The sequence below is a fragment of the Cyprinodon variegatus genome, unplaced genomic scaffold (genome assembly GCF_000732505.1).
Source record: "Cyprinodon variegatus isolate N-32 unplaced genomic scaffold, C_variegatus-1.0 Scaffold1092, whole genome shotgun sequence".
Classification (NCBI taxonomy): Eukaryota; Metazoa; Chordata; class Actinopteri; order Cyprinodontiformes; family Cyprinodontidae; genus Cyprinodon; species Cyprinodon variegatus.
The window spans coordinates 97,167-119,783 of record NW_015151545.1 but is presented as its reverse complement, the minus strand read 5'-3'; the positions used below and the strand labels follow the sequence as shown (position 1 = coordinate 119,783).

The window sequence follows — 22,617 nt, the reverse complement described above, 5'->3', positions numbered from 1 at the left end:
ATTTATTCCTGCCTGCTGGTGTTTGTTGTTTTTTGTAAGGGGCATTAGATGGCCCAGTTCCTTCTATCGCAGGGTCAGCACCCTGTTTATCTTGTATTCCTGAATATTTTATGTCAAGTGATGTTTTAGCTTTAGAAGAATTCTCCCTTGCTGAGGCAGCTCACTGTCTTTCTATAAGATATTTTCCCCAAAAAGTATGATTCAGCATGGAAATCTTGCCTAACCATCATCTATCAACATCTGGGAAGTTTTGGTGATCTCTCCAGATGTTGTTAAAATGTTTTTACTTCTTCTTCTCGTAAAAAAATTGTAGAAATACTTAATTCAGCTGAAATCCAGCTGATGGTTTTCTGGCCTCTTCCAGCTTTTGGGAGATTTTTTGCCTTATTTTTTGACCAAATGGTTCTAATTAATGTAGGTCTATTCTTTTCTGCTAGGTTCAGATTCCTGATATCCTTTGACAAATTGTGGTGAGATTTGAATTGAAGAGATATATTCTGTGCTGACTGATCTGTGTGCCACACTTTAACATAATCCATGAGATACAGACCTGTTTGGGTGCAACAAATTTCATCCTAATGTAGTCTATTTGTGTAAAGGACGTTGATCTTACCAGCTCAATGGCATCTACCAGTGTGGTAAAGTTTGGGTTGGACTTGTACTTCTGGATAACCGAGGAGCGCAGGGTTTTACCTGCACATTCGATGAACACCTGGAAAAATAAAAATCTTAAAGCTAATTTCCCAAGTATCCCTGATTTATTAAGAAACATTTTGATAAATGCAGAATTTATGATGATTATGAATTCTCTGCTCAATTCACATTCTGTATGAAGTGAGGTATTTTTTCAAACCTGTGGCCGATCAACGGATAGGAGCTGAACCTTCTTCAGCTCCCTCAGTCCCCAGAACAAAACCTGCATAAACATCCATTTTAACAGGTCAATTTAAAGATCATTTTAACACTGTTTGATCAGTGATGAAAGCAGACAAACCTCCAGCCTGTAGGTGCTGAGAACAGGCCTAATGTAGGCAGGAACAGTATAGATGCCTCCTTCCTGCTCCTCTAAATCTGGAACATTCAGCTGTTCAGAGTCTTTAACCTACACAGTGGTCATAAGAAACCTTCTTTGTGGATTACTATGTTAGAAACAGTAACTTTAGTTAATAGTGAATGAGTATGCATTGTTCGTTATTAAGTTATAACATGGTTTTAAAAAAAGTCAACAGAAGGAGAACAAATCTATATCATTTGAGGTCCCCTACTGAAGAGGCTAGACAAGTCGGAAAGTTTTGTTACTGTATGTAGTAGTTGATCCAGACTTGCCCTGCTACGACCAGCTTGGGTATGACTCAGACTTAGTGTCATGATCTGCTGTGATAGCTGGCCTTAATTACTCATGCCTTTCACCTGCTTTACTCTTTCCAGCTCCTAATTATCACTCATCTCATCCACCTGGCAGTTGCCCTTATATTGGGCTCAGTTCCAGCTATCATGGCCAGATCATTAGATGTTATTTTCTGTTCAGTCTGTTCAGTTCTGTTTATTCTAAGGTTCATGTCCTGGGTCCTGGCGGCCAGTAGAAAGAGGGTTTTGTGTTTGTGTCGTCTCCTGCTCGTCCACTGTTCCTCCCCTGCTGAGCCCTCTGGGTTTTTGGCTCTGTATAGGTTCAACTTTTATCCTAAGTGGGCCTGGCTCCAAGAATGAGACTAGTTTAAAGGTCCTGCATCAAGTTCTGGTTCCACGTTCTGTCTCGGCTACCCTCTTCCACTGAGCCTGCCCGTCTGCACCTGATCCTGTCTGCTCCTGTGCGTGTCCACCTGGTCACGCTTCTGGACTCTGAACCTGCCTGGGAGCTCTAGGATGCCTGGAAGCCTGGATCCTGCCTGTTCTATCTGTTCCTGCCTGTTCTGAATCCCTGTCCAGGATCGGCTTCCTGTAAATCCTCTGGGACTGGTGCACCGGGGACACTCTCAGTGATGCATGCTGCGTCTTTCTTCAGTCCAGCGGGTGGATTGCTCCCCTTTCCAGGAAGATGGACTGGACTGTAAAATCAGGCAAGTGACTCACTGAGATCATCATCTTCTGTCAGATGATTGTGGTCACTTACCTGTGTTTCTCCCACCAGAGTGTCTGAGATTGGACGACGCCCCGCCCCCTTCCTGCAGCATCCGCGAGCCGCAGATCCTAGCAGCTCCACTTTAGTTTTGTTTATTTTCATTTAATAAAAGTGAACTTTCCTACTGACTGTCTCACCTTAAATACTGGGTCCATCTGTCCTGTTTTATGACACTTAGACAACATTTTTTGCCATCTTGTGTATACAAAATGAAATTTTGTTTTGTACTGCACTCATGACATTTCAATGTCTTAAAGTGCAGCAGCGATAAAATGTAAACATTGTGGGAGAAAAAAAACATGGTGCAGAAAAAAGGCTTTGATATGGTCAGTTTGCTGCAGAGTCTGTGACATGATCACATTCCTCTGTTCACAAGGATGTTTGAATAATTATGTCAAGTAACTCCTGTACATCAGTGGCATCCATTACTGTTATAAAAGGTTTGTTTTTAATTTCTTAAAAAGATGCTGTGGATAGCAAATATGGATAAATCTGACCTTGTCTGTTCGGCAATGGTAGTGACTAACCTGCAGCAGCTCGAATGCGGCCAGCAGGTCTCCTCCTGATTGGCTGCCACAGTGAATTGGGCTATACTGCAGGGTAGGGGGGGAGTAGGGTTCGGAGGCCAACCGCACTTCAGGGACGGCCACTGTGGCACCCAGATACTCTGCCTTTCCCTAAACAGAGCCCAGACATTGTGGTGGTTAGAGATGGCAGAAAGACAGACTCCTCTGCATCGTCTACTTTCTGTGGGGATTACCAGAGCGTCGTCATCGTAAACCTCAACAACAACATATGGCGGCTCTGCCAGGACATGCTGCAGGTCTCCACTCAGCACGAGGTTGCTCATTGGCAAACACTGATTCCATGTAGGACTGAGAGTCTGATTAATGATCTGTCAGCAAACACACAACCACAAAGTCATGATGATTTTAAAGTAGCGTTGGTCAGGATACCGAGAAGGACACATAATGGCACACTCACATTGGTGGTTTGGCAGTGTGAGAGAAACGTGACTCGAGCAAATGGGTCCGACAGGCCTGTGTTGTCTGCAGCGATCAGACCACGAGCCTGATACATGTGGCAGCGCAGCGCGAACTGGTGCTGCTCTGAGGGAACAAACATTACAGCAGGTCCATTCAGTTCTGAAAACTTCTGACATATTTTACTGCAAAAATAAAACCTCATACCTGATTACATCAGCTAAACCAAGTCACCAAAAACAATAATTCATTTAGGGGGGTGGAAATATTTTGATTCTAATAATTCTTTAAACCAATAGACATATTATTTATGAACAGACTTTATGAGGCTGTTAAAATGCAGATCTTAACCTACACCTGCATCCAAATGTTGGCTGTTTAACACTTTTTAATCAAAAGAAAAATATGGTAGGAAAACATAATAATAGTGCAAATGTGGGCAAACTTTCACACTCCTGTATGATTGAGATGTAATAAAAGATATATGTGATCTAGAATGGGCGTATCCCTTTGTTCCAATTTGAAGTCTGGGGTCATATATCGGTCTCCTTGAACCCCAGTCGGCCTCGGCAGATTGGCGCTCACACTGAGCCTGGTTCTGCTGGAGGTTTCTTCCTCTTAAAAGGGTTTTTCCTCTCCACTGTCGCTACAAGCATGCTTAGTGTGAGGGATTGCCTTCGATTCAATGAGCCGATGCAATCAACTGGTTTTCCTTAGATAGAAAACTTTGAATCAATCTGACTGGATGATCTGGTAGAACTGTAAAGGGCCTTGAGATGACAGGGGTTGTGAGTTGGCACTATATAAATTGATATCAGATATAATTTATAAACAGTTCAGGTAGACAGAATGTAACTAAAACAGTATCACTAAGGTAAAATGGTGCATGGCTGGTTGGTTGCAGAAATAATCTGACATCTAACATAAGTTTGCATCAGGATAGAAATTGATAAGTGCTGCATGGAACAGAGCAGCAACACTGACAGGGGAGCTGATAGCTGAGCTGGGCAGTCAAGCACCGCCAGCTCTAATCTGAAATAGAGCCAGTTCTATTGGCAAACGGCCTTGAATAAGAAATGTCTGAATTCACTTGAGGAGTTTTGACAGACAGAAGGCCTGATATTTTACAGACAGAGGACCTTAAAGAGAGGTGCTGCTAGCAGCCCCAGCATGTTACGCCGCTGTGACCTGTATTAAAACTCTGTCTTTGTTCTTAGCCACCGTATAAGCAGACAATCTACCTGTTGAGTTTTCCCATTAACGTCACAAAGAAACACAACGAAACCCCTAAATAGTACTCTAAAAATGCTTTTTTTGGGGGCAGATTTAACCATATTTCCCAACAACTGCTCATTTTAGCAGAGTGTAGTCTATTTCAACCATATTTCACCATTATTATTTTTACATACCGGTACATATATCAGGGGTTGACGTTAAGGATTTGACCAAGTTACTTTCACATTTCATTTGCCCAGAAACAATTTTTACTTGCCCAGTATAATGTTTGATAAATATAGTTCATAATATTCATTTTTGTATATATATCAATGAAACATGTTCTTTTTTTAAATGTTTTTTGTAATTCAGTATTTTTTCTGGTGTGTATATGCATGCGTCAGATAATGAACTCAAGCCTACATTACCGTGTTAACATGCTTTTCAATCTTTCCTGCACATTCTTTTCAAACTAAACTTTGCTTTAAACTGTTGTGTGCTTGGAAAAATATAAATTGTAATGTTAAAAATCTAAAAAAAACTTGACTGGTTAAAAACTTAAGATAAATCACAACATAGAAGTCAATGTCACAAATTAATAATTTACTTACTTTAGAGTCACAGTATGTTTATACAAGATAATACTATTAATATAATGTGACCTTTCTAGAGAATCATTATACATAGTTATTTTATACAGGGTTTCCACAGTCTTACATAATTTCAGAATTCCCTGACTTTTAACTGACTCAGGATTAGTTTTCCCTGACAAAATAAATGCAGCAACAAGACAATAATAATAACAATTTTCAAATCACGTGAGAATGTGTACAAAACAACAAAAATGGTGCCGGCTGGGTCGTTTTCAGCTAATGTCGGTGATTTTAAAGTAATTTTGAGTGATAAATAATTTTTTTTGCGATCACTGCACTTGCCCGGCGGGCAAATGCAATGAAATTTGTACTCTCCCGACAATAAAAAGTACTTGCCCCGGGAGATCGGGCAATGGTTAACATCGAGCCCTGTATATGTATAAAATTAGGTAATAAACAAAACCCTTTAAATTGGCTATTCTAAATCAATCTAATGTGAGCCAAAATAGACACTTTGAAAGTGTTGAATTTAACTGAGCAGGAGTTGAATGAACACTTCCACGTTTTCTGCAGCGAAAACTTTTTTCTGCCTGTTTGAACATTAGATCCTAGATCATTGGTTATCTCTGAGCTCTCTATTTTCTGACCAATTTACTCAGTGATATTATAAATGCACTGGTTCAGTGACAGTAATACACAGCCAGTATATGTTGGATAAATAGACATAGCTTGTGATGACCTGGATATATCCACTCTTGGATTTTTAGTGGAATTATTCTGAAAGACTGAGCGGCAACAATTTGTAAGACCAGTGACTCTGCGTCCTTCTTGGATCGATCCAAAATTCACATAATGCTAAGAGTGTTCATGCTAATGGTTCTCGCTCACCTGTGCAAAGCAGGTATGAAGGAGGGCTGTTACCATCGGCGCCCCCTGTGTCTGGTCGGTATCCTGCAGGCAGGTCATCCAGCATGTGGGCAGAGTCTGAGCAAGCTCCAAACCACAGATACACGTCCAGCTTGGCTTGAACTGACAGTCCTGAAGGCCGCTTCCCTGGTGGCTGCACAAACCCCCCACCCACCCACACATGACCTTTTTGTTCTGCCAGACATGCCAGGCCGTACAGGAGCAGTGTAATATGTGTTCTTACCTTCAGATATAGTGTTAATATCTTCCCACAGAGGATTCCTCTGGATTCCTGGTTGCTGGAGTACAACAGGTCTCTGGTTCGAACCCGGGCATATGCAACACGTTTGTTGTTGCTAAGCAACCACACAAACATGTCCGGGACTGTATGTTGGGGCTGCAATGTAAGGATGTGTATGTATGAAAGTGAAAAGTTAGCTTATTTATGGTAAACATGTCACTCAGAAGCAGTTTGAATGTTTGCTTCACCTCCTCCACGAGGAAACGCAGTTTTTGTGTTAGCTTAGTTGCTTCTTGCAGGATTTCTTTTGCTCCCCCTGTTCTCTTCCTCCCCAACAACGACTCAGCCTCTCCGATCATGCTCTCCTGCAACATATGCCTACATGTTATGTGTTTTATTCTACTAATGCTTTGCAATGACATGTCACTGGAGAACACCATAGCTGCAGACTGATCTGGTGATTCTTCAATTAAAGATCTCTTTAGAGCTTTGAATTACAGCAGTCATAATTATCAGAGCTGTCACATACTGCAGGTTGTACGAATTTAGGCAACAGAAATGTAACAAATTTAGTTTGTTTTTAATTGTCTGTTGGAGAATCTGACCACAAATCTGACCTCTGTTGGAAAGTGGAAATTCAAAAGCTTTAAAAAAATCCTGTTTGTAGCCAAATTATGCAGCAAACGTGTGGAAATTTTGCTGCGATCACATAGGATCAAAATTATAGTGTTGAAATACAAAATGCTCTGTGGGGTGGAAAACTAACATTGCTTATCCTCCTGAAGACAAGGTCAGAAAACTTTAAATGGTTGCTTAAAGCAGTGAGAAAAAGACTTCAGGACGGGATATAGAGTCAACTCCTAACAGGTCAACAAATTCAAGCATACAGCCTGAACTAAAGATGGATTAGATTAGATTTAGATGAAATCAAATAAATTTGTTGTAATACGGTCTAGTCAAAGTCCTGAAATAAAGTCAAATAGAAAACAGTGACTTTTTTCTGAGGTTGAGTCAGTAGGCAAAAATGAGAAAGACTTTTAGTCACTTTAGTATCGGTGCGCTAAGATATCACTTGCTAAAGATCAAATTACATTGCTTGGGTGTGACTCTACAAGCACCGATCACATTTTTCTCAAAACATATAGGATCGGACTAGACTTTATATAGACAATATATGTTTTATTGATTCAAATATTTATGAATAAGAGCTATAGAAAAAAGCCCGAACATATATTTAAAAGGATATTGATAAAAATCCTATTTATCTATCAGATATTAAATTAAACAAATAATTCTGGGATCCCAAAGTTAAGACTAAGATCTTGAATATCTTGTAAGGTGTTGTGGTTTTTCCTCACCAGCTCCTGTTTGCACATGGTCAAGCGTTTCTTGTCCAGCAGAGTCAGAAAGCTGCTCTTCTGCCCTGCTTTCAGTTTGGCCTCTGCAGCTGCAATGAAACTCCTGTAAAACACAAGGCGATGATGGGAGTATCAGGTAAAATTCATACTAAAAATATCTGCTTTCAGCTATTGCACCTCTACCAAGCATAAATAAAAGGTCAGGGTTAGATATGATATTAACAACTAGTAAGTAAAAACTAGATCAGGATTTCTCTGAGATATTGAAGATCTTGCTTCTCCGACTGTCATTTCTAGAACAAAAAGGGCTGGGAGTCTTTGAAAAATGGTCTCATTAAACTTTGGTGAATTTCTTGACAGATATTTTCTGCTGATATATGAAAAGTGTGGAGATTTGAAAGTTTTAAAATAAGTAATTTGTTGAACAGGGATACCACACCACATTAAATGAGCAGTTACAGTTAATAATCCAACATAAACAGTTCATTTTATGCATGGATTCAAAGTTGGCTTTTAAAGACGTGAAATTTTACCAGTAATTACCTGGCATCCAAACAAAAGTTTCTGAGCACAGCTCTTAAAGTCGCTTCAGCTGCTGGGTCCAACTTCTTGAGTAGCTCAGCAGCAGCGGAAACACCCTCCTCCTGTAAGACATGAATACGGCCGAGATACATGTTTTTCTATGCATTATTACATTGAAAGAGGTAATGGAAGGAAGCAGTTAAATAATCCAGAGCTGGTGCTCCTGTCCTGGTCTTTAAATACTTTGATCGGCCTTTTCCAAGTCTATTGAAAAGGATTAAATCATCTGTTTTATTACCAGAATCTCTCTTTTTATTTAACATAATTAAACCTGCATTACCTGCAGAGTACATCAGGTCATAAACTGATGCAACCTAAGTGTGAATTAAAAACATATGGGGTTTGATAAAACTTAAACAGTTCCCCAAGTGATAGCTTTCTGTGTTTGTTTGTCTGTACTTACAAAGAGTGTTGCTATATTCTCCAGCATATTTGAGTTGTGCAGCCGGTAAGTTCTGTCCTCCCAGTAGCTCACCACATTCACACAGGGCTTCTTCTCCAGAGGTAAATACATGTAGTGTCTGGACATAATTGCACACATGCATTATTTTCCTTGGTAAAAGCCAGAAGCAAAATTAAAAAAAGAAAATATGTACTGTATTACAGGCTTTGCCTTAATAATGATAATGATTAAAAGTCAGCAAAGTGTTGACCCGAGGTGCTGGAAAAGCTTGATAGGTTAGATAAGTTTTAATTTTATGGATATAGGCAACTCTTGAAAACTAAAATATTCAAATATCTTAAAAAGAACCACAAAAGAAAAAAAAATTAAATCCAAAAAAACTTTAAAGATATAGTGGAGGATGTTCTTCTTCCAAGTGGATTATCAAAATAAGTTGTCCTCCTAATTGTCAATCATTCTGGTGATATGTTTACGTAGGGCTGTCCTATGTGTTTTCTTTGAAAAGTAAGCTTGTATGAGCGATGCACTTTTAAAAGGGTGTGCACGAGGAGAAATGGGCTTGTGTGTGCTCTCGCATGTGTTCAATAGGCATTGCTCTATTTGCACACTGCTCTATTTGCACTACCTTGTAAGATGCTATGTTACTTTTTATATTTTATATCCATATTTTTATCCTAAGTGTATATATTAGTCTATTTTATTGCATGCCTTATACCCACAGTGTTTTAGATATTTTTATAATTTTATTTACCTATTCCATATTATATGTTTCGTGTTGCACGATTGTACCATAAAAAATTCCTAGTTTGTGAACTCCTTCACTAACAATGGCAATACACCTGATTCTGATTCCCTCTAGGGAGCAGCTACATGTTTGATAAACAGATTAAACATTAAGAAATACCAATCTATCTTGCTACGATTGCTACATACTGCCCTTCCAGGCTATTTTACCATAATTTGGATCTTTAAAGATGAGACGGAGACATCTAGCCTGATGGGGTCTGGGTAACCCTAATGGCTAACAGAGTAAGAGACAGATCTTTAATATTTATTCCATAAACCCCAGAAACGTCTCTTCAGACACAAACACATATAATATCTTACCAGATGTACAAACCTCCTATAAGTGTATTAAAATCTGAGCTGATTGTATTAGAAAGCTGTCTGTGCAATAAGTCCCTTTCACAAAATATTGCAGCTAACAGTTGACGAACTGATCAAGTCAACAATGAATGGGTGGGCCAGAGGATGATGAAACACAAGGGCTGCATTCGATTCCCTATATAGGAAACTATATAGTGGTTACACTATTTCAAATTAGTGTCTGAACGTCTAGTGGATGAAAATGTAGTAGACATTAAAATTCCCACAATGCACCTTGAATAGTAGTGATCATTTATGGTCACTAGACGAGCAGATGTATTTGATTTGTTGTGACAGCAGCCCACTGTTGGGTAGTGTGAGTGTCAACAATGAACAAAGATGACATATGCACTGTGCGGGGAGGCGGAGCTACATGACCAATGGGGAGAGAAAAGCAGTGATCATCTGTTTAAAAGGTCCATTAACTGAGTTCACTATAATGTTCACTATACAGTCCCCACTCTATAAAGTGATTAAGGGATTTAGGGCTTAGGATGGACATTCAGACACAGCCATAGAGGTCAGAGTTTGCTTCACACCTTCTGTGCCCTCAGTTCAACTGATTGAAAGCCTTATGGTCTTTATGACCAAACAACTGCACAGAAGAATGACATCATCATGGCCAACACGACGTAATGGATGCAGTGGTGTAACCAGAGCCGCTGTAGAAGGGATTAAATAACCCCAAAGGGCTGTTTACAGGACTTGACCTGAGGCAGTGAGCTCAGTTGAAAAATAATGTTCTTATTTTGGGAATTTTAATTTATTCTACAGACATAGTCTATCTTCATCCGTATCTTCTTGTTTATAAGGGAGCCTTAATATTTTGTCCACCTCAACAGCCTGGACAGATGACAGCCTCAAGTGTATAACAGCACATTCAAAGAAAATCTACCTGTTTCCTTCAACGATGAGAGGTTTCTCTGGAGGTGTGGTGGATTTAGAGGCTAAAGATGTGTCCAAAGGTTCTTTGGGTAGAAGCAGTGAGGATGAGCTGGTAGGAGAGCAGCTCAGCATTGAGGAGCCAAATGCTTCACTGCTATCTGGGACGTCAAGAGCCTTCCTCCTTCTAGTCACAGCAGGACTGGCAGTGCTTTGCTGAGATGGAGACTCCAGGACATTGCCATAGTTACCTGACAGGAAACACAAGTAAACATGGAAAGTTTGGCTTGTCACGAGCAAGAAATTTGATTGGAGGACGGGACTTAAATATAACAACCGACACAAAAAGATCCCTTGCTTTTTTCATCAGGTCAAACATTACAATCAAGAAAAATTTGGTTTGATTTTTTTTTTTTTTTTTTGTATAGTGACTCACCAAGGGAGAACTCAAAGCTGATGGGCCTGTCTCCAATCTTTCGGTCAATCATGGTGGCTTCAAGCAATGCGCCAAACAGCAGGAAGGTTTCACAGTCATCTTCATTTGGCTGGAAATAAAAAAATACGAGCATTGGCTCATTTTAAATTAAGATATCTTTAACTGAGATACAAACATCCGGTCAATTACTTCTTTTTGCATGTGGGTTTGATGAAACAGTTTTGAGCAAACGTTAGCTTTAGTTCTTTGGGTAAGTCAAAAACAGCTTTTTCATCTGAAAGTATTTTTAAAAAGTTTTACACTTATGCTCCACTCGAGGATTAAGAGTTAAAGACATTTTATTGTCAATTTTAGACCATAAAGATAATTTGCAAATAAATCCAACCTAAATGTATATGTATTGCAGAGAATTAAGTCAGAAAACAAAGAAAAAGCATCTTTAGAGGAGGCTTCAAAAATATAGAAATGAGAAAACATGGAATGTTTCTATAATTTTAAGATAAAGTTCTTTGTGCGCTGAAGCAGTTTTAAATACAGCAGCACCCCACTGCAGGAAGCAGACATTTATCATTCATACTGTAAGTGAAAATCAGAATATGGCTTATTTAGCCAAATCTTAAAGATTTTTTAATTCTCTTATTTTAAAACTTTAAGAAATTCAAAGTGTTAATTTATAATCTAATCTCAGGTTTTATTTTCACACTTAACTGCTATTTATATGTTTAAAACTGTTCTTTGTGTACTTACCATTTTCTTTTATTAATAAAGGCCTATTAAACACAAAAAGTTCCCACCACAAGTTTTGGAGGAAACCTACATAAACCTAAGGTCAGCAGTGGAATAGAAACATTGTTCCTGGAGCACCACTGTGTTAGATATTTGACCTTTTCTTTATAGCGTTATCTTTAGGCACGAGACACACAATTGGTTTTATCCACAAACTTCATAACCACGCTTGTGGGCTGGAGAGCAGTGGAGTCGTGTGTAATGAGAGCAGGGTTGAGAACGCAGCCCTTTTGAGTGCCAGTGCTCAGGTTAATTTTAAAGGTCAATGCAGTCATTTTGAAGCTTTTTAATAAACATTTTTATCTCTTATAGTGATTCTGTCCTAACTAGCACCATTTTCACATTTTTTGTCTAAAGATTGATCCTTTCGATTTTCCCACTGCTTCAATTAGATGAGAAGGTTCTAACAGAAACATGGCCCCATGAAGCAAAGCACATAAGAAATGAGATTTCATTTTGATACATTTCGATTGTATCATAATTTAAATGTTTTTTTCTAACCCTTACCAAAGAAGGGGGGTCAACAGGAAGGACCTCTGCTGCTTTTCCTTTATCATCATCAGCTGCCCCTGTCCCTCCTCCGGCTCCTCCAGCAGGACTCTTTGCATCCTTCACACCAGCTTTCCCTGCTTTTATGTCTTTCACAGGTTTAATCATCCGACTGAGTTTGGACTCTGAGCCCGTGCCTCCGGACAGGATCTCCACCGCCAGCTCCAAGTAGACCCTACCCCTAAAATCACAAGGACACAACTGGATGTAGGAATTATTTCAGGAATGTTGTTTTGTTTAAAAAAAATGAAAACGCATCATGTTTAGTTATGAACCTGAAGGAAACCCCTTCGCCAATGCCTTCATTAAGTTCCCCTGTGTCATCACCCAAGGAGAAGTTTCGCGCTGAGCCATATAGGTTAATCCAAGCAGGACCAAACGTTGGTAAAAACCCTGAAACCAATGAGAAAGTGAAAAAGTCAGCATGATTAAACCACAGCGTTATTTTCACCTAACATCTGGGTCTGATTTCATCTATGACTCAGTTCTTCCTCACCTTTGTCACCGTCTTGTTCATTAGAAATACGTCTTAGGTCAAAGTAATGGGTTCCTATGGCAACATCATTCATGCTTCCCTCATCCCAGACCTTAAAGTAAAATGAATGTAAGATCATGGGGAGATTATACCTGTATACATTTAATAAAATTCTTTATAGAGCTGCAAAGACGTGTGTTTGCTTAAATTCAGACCTGAATCTTTAATCTCTGACACAAAGGAGGAAACATCTCAGTGAAGACAATCTGCTCGTTCCACACCGGATCAGCTGAGGACTTTTGGGTGGACGTGCGACCCTGAGAGAGACAAAGACAAAAAGGCATATTACAAGCATATTACTCGACAGTGTGTCACAAGGCAACATAGAAACATACGAGCATGGACACATTTAAGGACTAATTAGAGATGCCAATTAACCCAAGACATGTGTTTGGACTGTGGAAGGAAGCCAGAGTACCTGGAGACAACTCACAAATTCACAGGGAGAGCAGGCAAGCTCAATGGAGAGAGACATTTGGCCAGGAATCTTTCTGCATGTTTTCCCTGAGCATGTGTGGGTTCTCTCTGGGTACTCCGGCTTACTCCCACAGTCCAAAAACATGACTGTAAGGTTAATTGGCTTCTCTAATTTCTTCTTAGGCATGAGTGTGTGTGTGAATGGTTGTTTGTCCTGTTTGTCTCTGTGTTGCCCTGCGATGGACCGACGACCTGTTCAGGGTGGACCCTGCCTCTCGCCTGTAGACAGCTGGGGTGGATGGATGGACCTTATTTGCTGATCCACCTTGTAAAGGTAGTTAGATTAGAAGCATTTACACTCCTTCTTTGAATACTTCGGTTTAAAATCACCTTTTAGTTTTAAAAACTTTTGGATTTATAGACAGGAAGCAATATTATTATTTTGGACTGTAAGCCAGAGTCATGACTTGAGTCAGTTTTAAGGGAGCTAAAGATTAAGGGGATGGCAGGAAGAGATTTATGCCTCAAAAACCTGAGGTCCATTAGCATAGACAATTTCATTTATCAGTAGTGAAACACCAATGGTGGCATTCCCATTGATTAGTATGAAACAGGACACTTTAACTTCACATGACAAAAGCATTGTTGTTTCTGGTTGATTGAACCATAATCAGTACAGTTGCAGCACAGTTGTAAAAATGAATACATTTCACATATTACATTCTGATTTTTTTGGGTTATTTTTAACATCAAATACATCAAGTTAAAAATAGATGGTGTCCTAAAAGGACAAATTACACTCTTTCATTTTTTTAAGCTGGTAAAGAATTTATGTTCATCTTCAATGCAGAATGTATTTTTGTACTGTTTTGGCTTAATTACTGCTCTTATCCACACTTTCTTTCAGTAAATGGATTGTTTTAGAATCTATATACATCAATGAACTGTTATTTGATTACTAAATTTTATTGATATAATTACTATAGTCTTTGGCGCTCAGACCTCAGCAGGAAACATTAGCACTGAATTTTGCTTTGATATGCATGAACAGGAGTAACGGACATGGATGTTTCCCTCCAGACCTGAAACTGGTGATGGAGTGGAGATAGATGAAGTAGGTCAGTCCATTAGTGCTGGTTGGTGAGACTCTATGCTGAGCTGTATAGAGAGATCCAGTGGACTGAGCTGATACTAGAGCTTCACTAGGGGACCTGGAAGATGGAAGACCAGCTTGGATAACACAGGTTGCATGAACCTGTCTGTGATGAGCAAGCATGAAGAGACAGTGGAGAGGAAAGACTCCCCATTGGGAAGAAACCTCTGGCAGAACCAGGCTCAACATGGCGGTCTTCTGCCGGACCGGTTGAGATGAGACAGGAAAGCAGTAAGAGCTCGGGAGGAATGACACTCTGATGAAGCTTTAGCTACGATGGTGGAGAAGGGGCTGGAGGTGGGTTGAATCAGGGTCATCTGAATCGAAGTCAGACATAGCACAACCACTGCCTGCGCTTTGGGTAGCAGACTGAGATGTGGAGACACTTTTAAGATGAACTCCAGATGCTGGTTAGGCTTTCATGGAGGTGTGGTACAAAGCTGATTACCGGTAGCTTGTGTCAGAGGCGGGTAAGGGTAGGTAATCAGTTCCTTCAATTAAAGTTCCGCCTAAGCTCCATTTCAATAAATGCTTTTTTGAGTCAAACTCAAAGACTTAAGCAGCAAAGCTTACTCTCCAAAGTTTTTAAGGCTATATTGAATGGAAAACTCATGATGCATTTGTTTTCTGAACAAAAACGGAGAAACATTTTTGGCTCACCAGTTGTTTAAAGAAGCTGACTACAACATAGGGGTCAATGAGTGCTGTGTTGTCTCCTATAAAGGCTTTGGTAACGTTGGCCATAATGCTGGAGTTGTTTCGAGGGAGGCCTTCAGCTCGGTACACCTTCACACAGAAACGGGCCCACGGGCGCTCAGAGGGAAGCCCCTCTGGAATCAGGAGGTTCCTAATAACAGAAGCACACAGCATCAATTCAATTCAGTTATATTGCGCCAATTCACTATATATGTCATCTCAAGGCACAATTCACAAGATCATACAGTCAAATTGATTAAAGGTTTTCTGAAAACCAGTTGATTGCGACACTTGAGAGGGAAGAATCCCTTTTAACAGGAAGAAACCTCCAGCAGAACAAGGCTCAGTATGGGCGGGCATCTACCGAGGCTGACTGGGGTTCAAGGAGACAGAAGCAGACATACAGAAAGATGCAGCGATACAAAAGGCAACTGTAAAAGGCGGCCCCCTCCAGGAAACACACAGCCAGGCAGAAGAGCTCCGAGCCAGCTCCCATGAAGAGAGCACATCCAGCCAGTCACAGTCAGAGAAACAAGACTACACTGGAAAACAGGCAGATCTCCGACATCTATAAACAAAGGTGTTTGATGCAGCAGCATAGCTGATATTTATCTGCAGGATGGAGTCACAGCCAAACAGAAACAGATGAGGAGAAGCTACTATGAGAAAAAGCAGAGAGATAGAATGAAGTAGAAGGATGAAAAAGGGGTCCCTATATCCTCCAGCAAGCTAAGCCTATAGCAGCATAACTATAGAGATAGCTCAGGATAACCTGAGCCACTTTAACTACTGTATAAGCTTTCCAAAAAGGAAAGTTTTAAGCCTACGCTTAAAAGTAGACAGGGTGTCTGCCTCACGGACTAAAATATCAGGTCAATCCATTTAGTGTATATGCTAAAGCAGCATGCATACATTTTGTGCTATTTAGAAAAAACATAATGTGGCGAGTCTGTCTAAAACCACACATTAGTTCTACTAAAAAAACATGTTTTCAGAGGAGGTCTGTACTTTTCGATCTGCTCTTCAGCATCACTCGCTTTTGGTCCCGGCTGCACGGCATCTCCTTTTGCTGAGACGCTGATGTCACATTTAACATAGCCTTTGACTCCAGTGCTCAGGTCACCTGGGTTGGTCAACACTGCCCACTTGTTCATAAACTGGTGACCTGAGATATGAACAAAATGATCCACTTTACATCCGCATAATAAGAAGCTATCAGCACCAACCAGCAGAGAAGTCCTCACTCTTTTACTTTTTTACTCAGATATTTAAGGTTTGGCTGTGCCACGCTGCTATGACTTTCTTCTAAATCAGAAAACACGGTTGACCTGGCTGCTTGTAGACCGTCCAAACGTCCAGCTTAAAAGATCCCACGGTAAATGACTTCAACATCTTTGAGTGAACAACCTGCAGAGATCCACAAAAGTTCTTTCAAAAAGTCTGTAAACAAAGTAAAGAGGATTAAAGTTGGTTTTATCATTGTTTGCATGTTTCGACTAACCATCAGTTTGATGATTTTGTCGAAAAAGACCTCTTTATGGGCAAAGAAGTCAAAAACAAAATACTGATGGAGAGAGAAGAGGCGGGATAGAGAGAAGATTAAAATGGGGCATAAAGTGATTTATGACATTTTTCTATCTAACACCAGCCCTTTGACATTTGTACAAGTGTTTCTAACAGTTTTTTTCACCTCGTTGTAAAATGGAGCGTTGGTTCCTTCTTTGACGGATGTCTGCTTCTTCTCATCCCCAATCTCAATCACCACACTGGGGTCTATGTTTTCCCCCACAAGCTGCCTGGCTTCTGTGATATTGATGGCAATCTGTGCCGTGGAAAGAAAAAAAAAATCAGACATCAGGCTTCAGATGAAGCTTCAGATGAAACAAACAAGTGAATCTATAAAAATGAAGGTTTTGTTTTGTTTCACTGCTGCATTGTGTGTTATTTACCTGGAAGCTCTCTGGTTTTCCTTCACTGCCCTGAATGCGAGTTTGAAGTTTGGCTCTGTGGAAATCCAAGCATATTTTAAAGTCAGATAAAAGCATTTTTTGTCATCCTGCTCACAGAAAAAACAAATCTTCTCAGCTTAAGTCCTAACACTGAAGAATTAAAGGTTTGTGGCTATTGATTTGCATAGTACTTTTTGGGACCTGTCAGTAATAATTTGGAAAACAATTGAAAACAAACTATTAGGAAGAAGAAACAAGGATAATTATATGGTGGGTTGTTTAAAAATATACAGTATATATCTGACCAGTCTGACAGTCTTTAAGAGGGTTGGTTGCACTGCAAAAACGATCAACAAATAAGTCAACTTTTTTTTTTTTTTTATTAAGTGTATTTATCCTTAATCTGAGTAGGCAAATAAGATGATATACCAATGGAATGAGTATTTTTACTCTTGAAATAAGATAATTAGATAATATGCACTTGACATAAGACAATGCATTTTTTTCTTATTTTAAATGTAAATTGTCTTCTTCCATTGGCAAAGTGTCTTACTTAATTCCTTAATTTAAGAAAAAAATGCAGTTATTTTAAGTAAAAAAATACTTATCTAGATTATTTTTTCCAGTGCAGCAAATGAAACTTTAGTTAAAAGGTTTCATCTACAGAGAGCACACCTGCTCTATTTTATCCTGTGCGGGCAGTGCTTTTATTTTATTTTATTTACTTTTATTTATTTTAGTTATTTTATCTTTTTTTTGCAGCACTTTGGAAACCTTGTGTTTATTGAAATCATGCTATATAAATAAAGTGGATTGGATTGGATTGGATTAGAAATTTCCTCTCATTTATTGTGCATTTCAACCACCGTGTAAACACTTAAAAAACATACGCTTCTTATTCATGATAAGTTATAAAACATTTCTGCGAATGGCTAGATTAGAACTGTGGGCCCTGAGTTTCACACCTGCAGTAGAAACAAGCAAAAACTAATGGTGTTTAATGATTTGGGTGGTTTTAACAGATCAACACCCTTACAGCAGACCTTCTCCACACTCTTCAGCTCCAAACGCTTCTGTAAAAGAGTGTTTTTTATTGCTTTGTAGCTGAGCTATTTTAAATATGACATGACTCTTTAAAGCATGTCTATAACTTCCACTTTGCTTGACTGACTGCCCCTAAAAGTATTACTAGACTGTTTCATCTTCTAAAACAGGGATAGAATGTGGTGTTAAGGCTACCTCTTTGTGTTTGGTTTTATTCTTCTGATGGCCAGCTGCTCCTCAGGGTTCTCTCCTTCCTGTAGGAAAGATGCTTCAGAGGAAGCCTCCACCTCACTGTCTGCACACATACAGAAACATACAGAAACTTTTCAGTGAACTTTCTCAGTCATCCAGGTCATGGTCAGTCTTGATGAATTCATTTTGAGTAACTGGACATGAAGTTTTCTAGAAGATGTTTTAATTCTAATCCAAGAGGCTTCTTCAGTTCTAACTAGTGGTGAGGTGCACTGAGGTTAACATACTGTAGGTATAACAAAGAATTAGGGGAAAAAGGGTGGCTCTGATTCCTCTTGCTTGATTGGCCGAGGAAGTCACCTGGGGGGTTAATGGTTGTCAGGGGGTTCTGATGGGCCGTTAGCTCCCTCGTAGGAGTGGCCAATGCCACATTGAAGTGTGAGTCAGGTTGGGGCGGGTAGGTGGGTGAAGGGGTATGTGAAAGACCTCCTCAGTCGAGAGATGGTTTTTCCAGGTTAACAAAGATGGCTTCCTTTACCCCCCGCTCAAACCATCTTTCTTCCTTTCCAAGGATATGGACTTACCATAAGTCCCATTTACAATACCCTCTGAAAACCATTCAGTGCCAACCTTGGATCAGTTAACCATGCCGAGCTTGGTTCCTTACGACCATTTAAACACCACGCTAGCATGTTTCCTCGCCTCCTACTGATGATCTACTGCTCTCTAGAGGTAAACGAACAAAATCAACATGGCGGTGCCCGTAACATTCAGGAAGTTTACGAAGAGTCAGGCGAAGAAGGCAGCCTTTGGTGAATTTACTTGACAGAGTCGGGAAGTGGATATAAATCTGATCAGGGCTTACAGACGCAGGAAACAATGACAGGCGTTAAGGTTCATCACACTGATGAACTAGTACCATGTTAGCGAGGTTTTGGTTGTGTCTGGTTCAGTTGTGCGTACCATTTACACTCAACAGTTGTCTCGGTTACCGTGCTTGGACCGTGCTTGGACCGATCTCAGCACGGTTTCGAAAAGGTAGTGTAAATGGGGTTATCGTTGCTCTTGAACAAGTGTCCTTTAGCCTTCAGGTGTAGGTGAAGGGCAGAAACTTTAGAAACCTGAATGTGAGAGTCACATCAGGAGGAGGACTATTTAGTTGGAGCAGGACTGCATGTTGTCTCAGTTCGATTCTGGCGAATGCTTATTTGAGCAGCATTAGTCTCCCTCCCGGTGATGACAGGGATGTTTCATCTGCTTATGATCACAGCTGAGTCTCAGTGATGTGTTTGTTTTCCAGGCCTTACCCACAGCGCCTTTATTTGCCAGGACGAGATCTTCGCTTTCTTTCTTCTTTTTCTTCTTCACTTTGAGGCCAAACAGCTTCTTCTTCCCCTTTCTGTTAAAAAAACAGTGAATTTGGTCTTAATCTTTACTCCCCACAGTATTTTACAGCTGAGCCAGCAATAGTTCAGAGTGAAGGAAAAGTCTAAAATAATTATAAACAAAAAATTCTGTAGTCTATTATGTATGTTTTTAATTTATTATTGTCATTTGAAGGGAGTAAAAATAGATATTTGCATATTGCTTCAAAATAAAAATATATTTATAAAAAAAGCTGGATTTACTGTATTTAAATTTGTTTGAGGTTTTCTATTATTGTCCAGTAAAAAAGTTTGTTATGTGCATCTAAAACAAGTTATTCTACATGTGAAGCACAAAATAATAGCAATTCTAACACAGAAACATTAACAGTGATACTGAAAAATTTAAATCTAATCAATTTAGCTGCGAAGAAGAATTCAAATATTTTTTGAGAATTCTTTTAGTTAAAATTGAAAGAAGATTATTTATCATAACAAAATATTCCTGCATCTTTACAAGCACGTTTGGAAAGGAAAATAAATAAATGCTGGAAAGACTCCTTTCTGCTTGTTTTAACCCAGTAAAACTTTTTTCATTTCTGAACCTTAAGGTGTAAACTGACCGGCTGAGAAGTTAGACCAGTCAGTTAAATAGAAAAAGAAATTCAAACTCCAATATCTCACCTGTGCTGAGATGCAGGACTGTCCAATAGATCCATTTAGCTGATTTCTACAAAAGTCTTATGTTCCCACAATAAAGATTTCACTTCACATATAATCCGACTTGACTTTAGCTGTACTTTTCCTAAGATCTGCCCAGTCAGATCAGAAGGGACACATAATATTCTATCTGCTGTCAATTTCCTTCTTTGACATCTTTCCCTGGAAGCATGGCTGGCTCTCAGACTTCCTGCACGACTTAACAACTTCTGCTTGTTGCTTCCTATGCAAAAATAAAATGGATCTCTATCAAGCCTTAAATATATCGGCTCTTCCCCCTTTTGGTTTTACATTAGGAAAATATGTTTCTGTTTAACCAGCTGTGGTTTCAGTTGATCAGGATCTCACGCATGCTGCTGTGTGAGTTGGTGGTTGCTAAGTGGGGACCTGCCCTTTCTCTTGTTAATCTCTTACACGGGAAAGTATAACACTGTGCAAACATTTTTTTTGTATTTAATGTGTTAAAGCTGTTTGACTATGAATCTAGTTACCACCCTGTTAAACTTGAGGAAATATTCTGTTTCTTATGATATGCAAGCAAATGTTAGGATATCAATGATTAATCTAGTTTTTACTCTTTGCAGAAGAAAGTAGTTTAATTACACGCCAAAACCAACTAATGAGCGTTTTTTGCTCGTTGAACATGTGATTTTAGGATAATTGTATTTTCCAGCTGAGGTAAAGGTTAGGACACCCTCCCCCCTAATAGTCAGTGCCACGCCCTTTAAAAAAAAAAAAAATTTTTTCCAACCCTCGGACATTAGTCTGAGAAAAAGTTTGTCCGTCTTCTCACTTCTAGAGTAAATGTGTTTGAGAGATTTCTTACACATAAGTTCAGTTTCAATTCACTTTATGTGTTGAATCAATGTTATGCTGCAGGGTCCGTTTCTGTGGGCTTTTTTTTTTCTAGATGGTCACATTCCTCACACCAGCCGCCTATGATGGAGAGGTGGACAAATCTGCTGCAGGTAATCATCCACAAACCACTACACTTCCACCTCTATTTTTTGTTGTTTCTGTTTTATTCCTAGAATGTCTGGTTTACCATACTCTAAACATATTATCTCTTATGGTGTCCAAGTTATTTAGTTTTAGACTCATCTGTCCAAAGAGCATTATGCCAGAAGTCTCAGGGTTTGTCTGCATTCTTCTTTTAAAAACATGAATCTGACCTTCTTTTTATAGAGAGTAAAACCTTTCTCCTTGCAGGGATACTATAAAGCGTCAGGTTAAATCACTTTCTGATCAAGTAAGAGACTAAGGCTAGAGGAATATATGATATTTTCATACCTTCAGATAATAGACTTGTATCCGTACCCGTCCCGGTACCTGTTCTGGTATTTGTCCAACAGATTCCAGTTTCTTAATGTTAATCATAGATCTTCAGACTTCAGAACACAAGTTATCCTTGTTCCAACAGTTAAAATCATCAGGCACCAAGGGATACATTTCCACTGGTATGATGATGATACTCAGCTGTGTTTGTCCACAAATACTGATTAATCTAACAGTTAGATTTAATTATAATATAACTAGATTTAATTAGTTAGATTCTAACTAATTAGATAAACTAGGACAGAGGCTATGGTCTTTAAAAAAAAGAGGCTCTCTAGCCAAGCTTCATCTGGATGGCATTAGATTGGCCTCTGGTAATAAAGTAGTTAAATTAAATTTGACCTTTATATAACACAAATTCACAAACACTTTAAGGCACTTTAAGGAGACAATTCAATTGAGTCAGTTGAGTCAGATCGGTTTGAAATTTTCCATTAAAGAAAATCAAGCAGACTTTGCATGGTTCACTCCTCCTGGAGTAAAAAATGATAATAATGGCTTTAAATTTTTAAAAAGATATGTGTTTTGATCCCATAACTCTGTTGTGTAACGCTTTAAAACTTTTTACATGAAATTGTTTCAACAAGGCCGGACTATTGTGCCTATTTACTATCAGGTAGTCCACAAATTGTTGCTACAAGCTTTCAGCGAGAGTTCTGATGAAAGTTAAATAGATAAATCTTATTTTATACTTTAGATCCCCTCTATTGGCTTCTTGATAAATCTAGACTAGACTTGCAATCCCCATTCTTATATACATAGTCCTAAATAATCAAGCTTCATCATACATGTAATATATGATTCCTCCTTTTGTTCAAAACAGAGATCTTCGCTTCAAGACAGTGGCTTTACTAGTGGTTCGTAGGGGTTCTAAAAGTTCAATGGGAGGCAGATCTTTTAGATATCAGCCTTTAATACAAGGCTGAAATCGTTTAATAAAGCTTATAGTTAGAGTGACTTGGGTTATCCTGTCTCTGTAGTTAAGCTGCTTTAGGCTTACACTGATGGAGGAC

At 39.2% G+C, this 22,617-nt stretch overlaps 1 protein-coding gene across 1 annotated transcript in view; it reads right to left on the bottom strand.

The window, feature by feature from the left end:
- fer1l6 (fer-1-like family member 6) overlaps nt 1-20,548 on the bottom strand; it is a 48,998-nt gene extending 28,450 nt beyond the window's left edge. The window contains exons 1-27 of the mRNA XM_015400307.1: nt 20,234-20,548; nt 19,493-19,584; nt 18,189-18,288; nt 16,950-17,004; nt 16,691-16,822; nt 16,502-16,564; nt 16,329-16,407; nt 16,009-16,165; nt 14,965-15,151; nt 12,890-12,991; nt 12,696-12,786; nt 12,475-12,592; nt 12,158-12,380; nt 10,865-10,973; nt 10,442-10,679; nt 8,401-8,518; nt 7,959-8,059; nt 7,416-7,518; nt 6,306-6,422; nt 6,061-6,213; nt 5,799-5,970; nt 3,104-3,228; nt 2,880-3,014; nt 2,647-2,796; nt 995-1,102; nt 854-916; nt 463-712 (exon numbers count right to left, since the gene is read on the bottom strand). Of these exons, the coding sequence (XP_015255793.1) occupies nt 463-712; nt 854-916; nt 995-1,102; nt 2,647-2,796; nt 2,880-3,014; nt 3,104-3,228; nt 5,799-5,970; nt 6,061-6,213; nt 6,306-6,422; nt 7,416-7,518; nt 7,959-8,059; nt 8,401-8,518; nt 10,442-10,679; nt 10,865-10,973; nt 12,158-12,380; nt 12,475-12,592; nt 12,696-12,786; nt 12,890-12,991; nt 14,965-15,151; nt 16,009-16,165; nt 16,329-16,407; nt 16,502-16,564; nt 16,691-16,822; nt 16,950-17,004; nt 18,189-18,288; nt 19,493-19,584; nt 20,234-20,268 (3,376 nt within the window). The 5' untranslated portion in view covers nt 20,269-20,548. The remainder of the gene's footprint in view (nt 1-462; nt 713-853; nt 917-994; nt 1,103-2,646; nt 2,797-2,879; nt 3,015-3,103; nt 3,229-5,798; nt 5,971-6,060; nt 6,214-6,305; nt 6,423-7,415; nt 7,519-7,958; nt 8,060-8,400; nt 8,519-10,441; nt 10,680-10,864; nt 10,974-12,157; nt 12,381-12,474; nt 12,593-12,695; nt 12,787-12,889; nt 12,992-14,964; nt 15,152-16,008; nt 16,166-16,328; nt 16,408-16,501; nt 16,565-16,690; nt 16,823-16,949; nt 17,005-18,188; nt 18,289-19,492; nt 19,585-20,233) is intronic.
- Between the last annotated feature and the right edge of the window lie 2,069 nt (nt 20,549-22,617).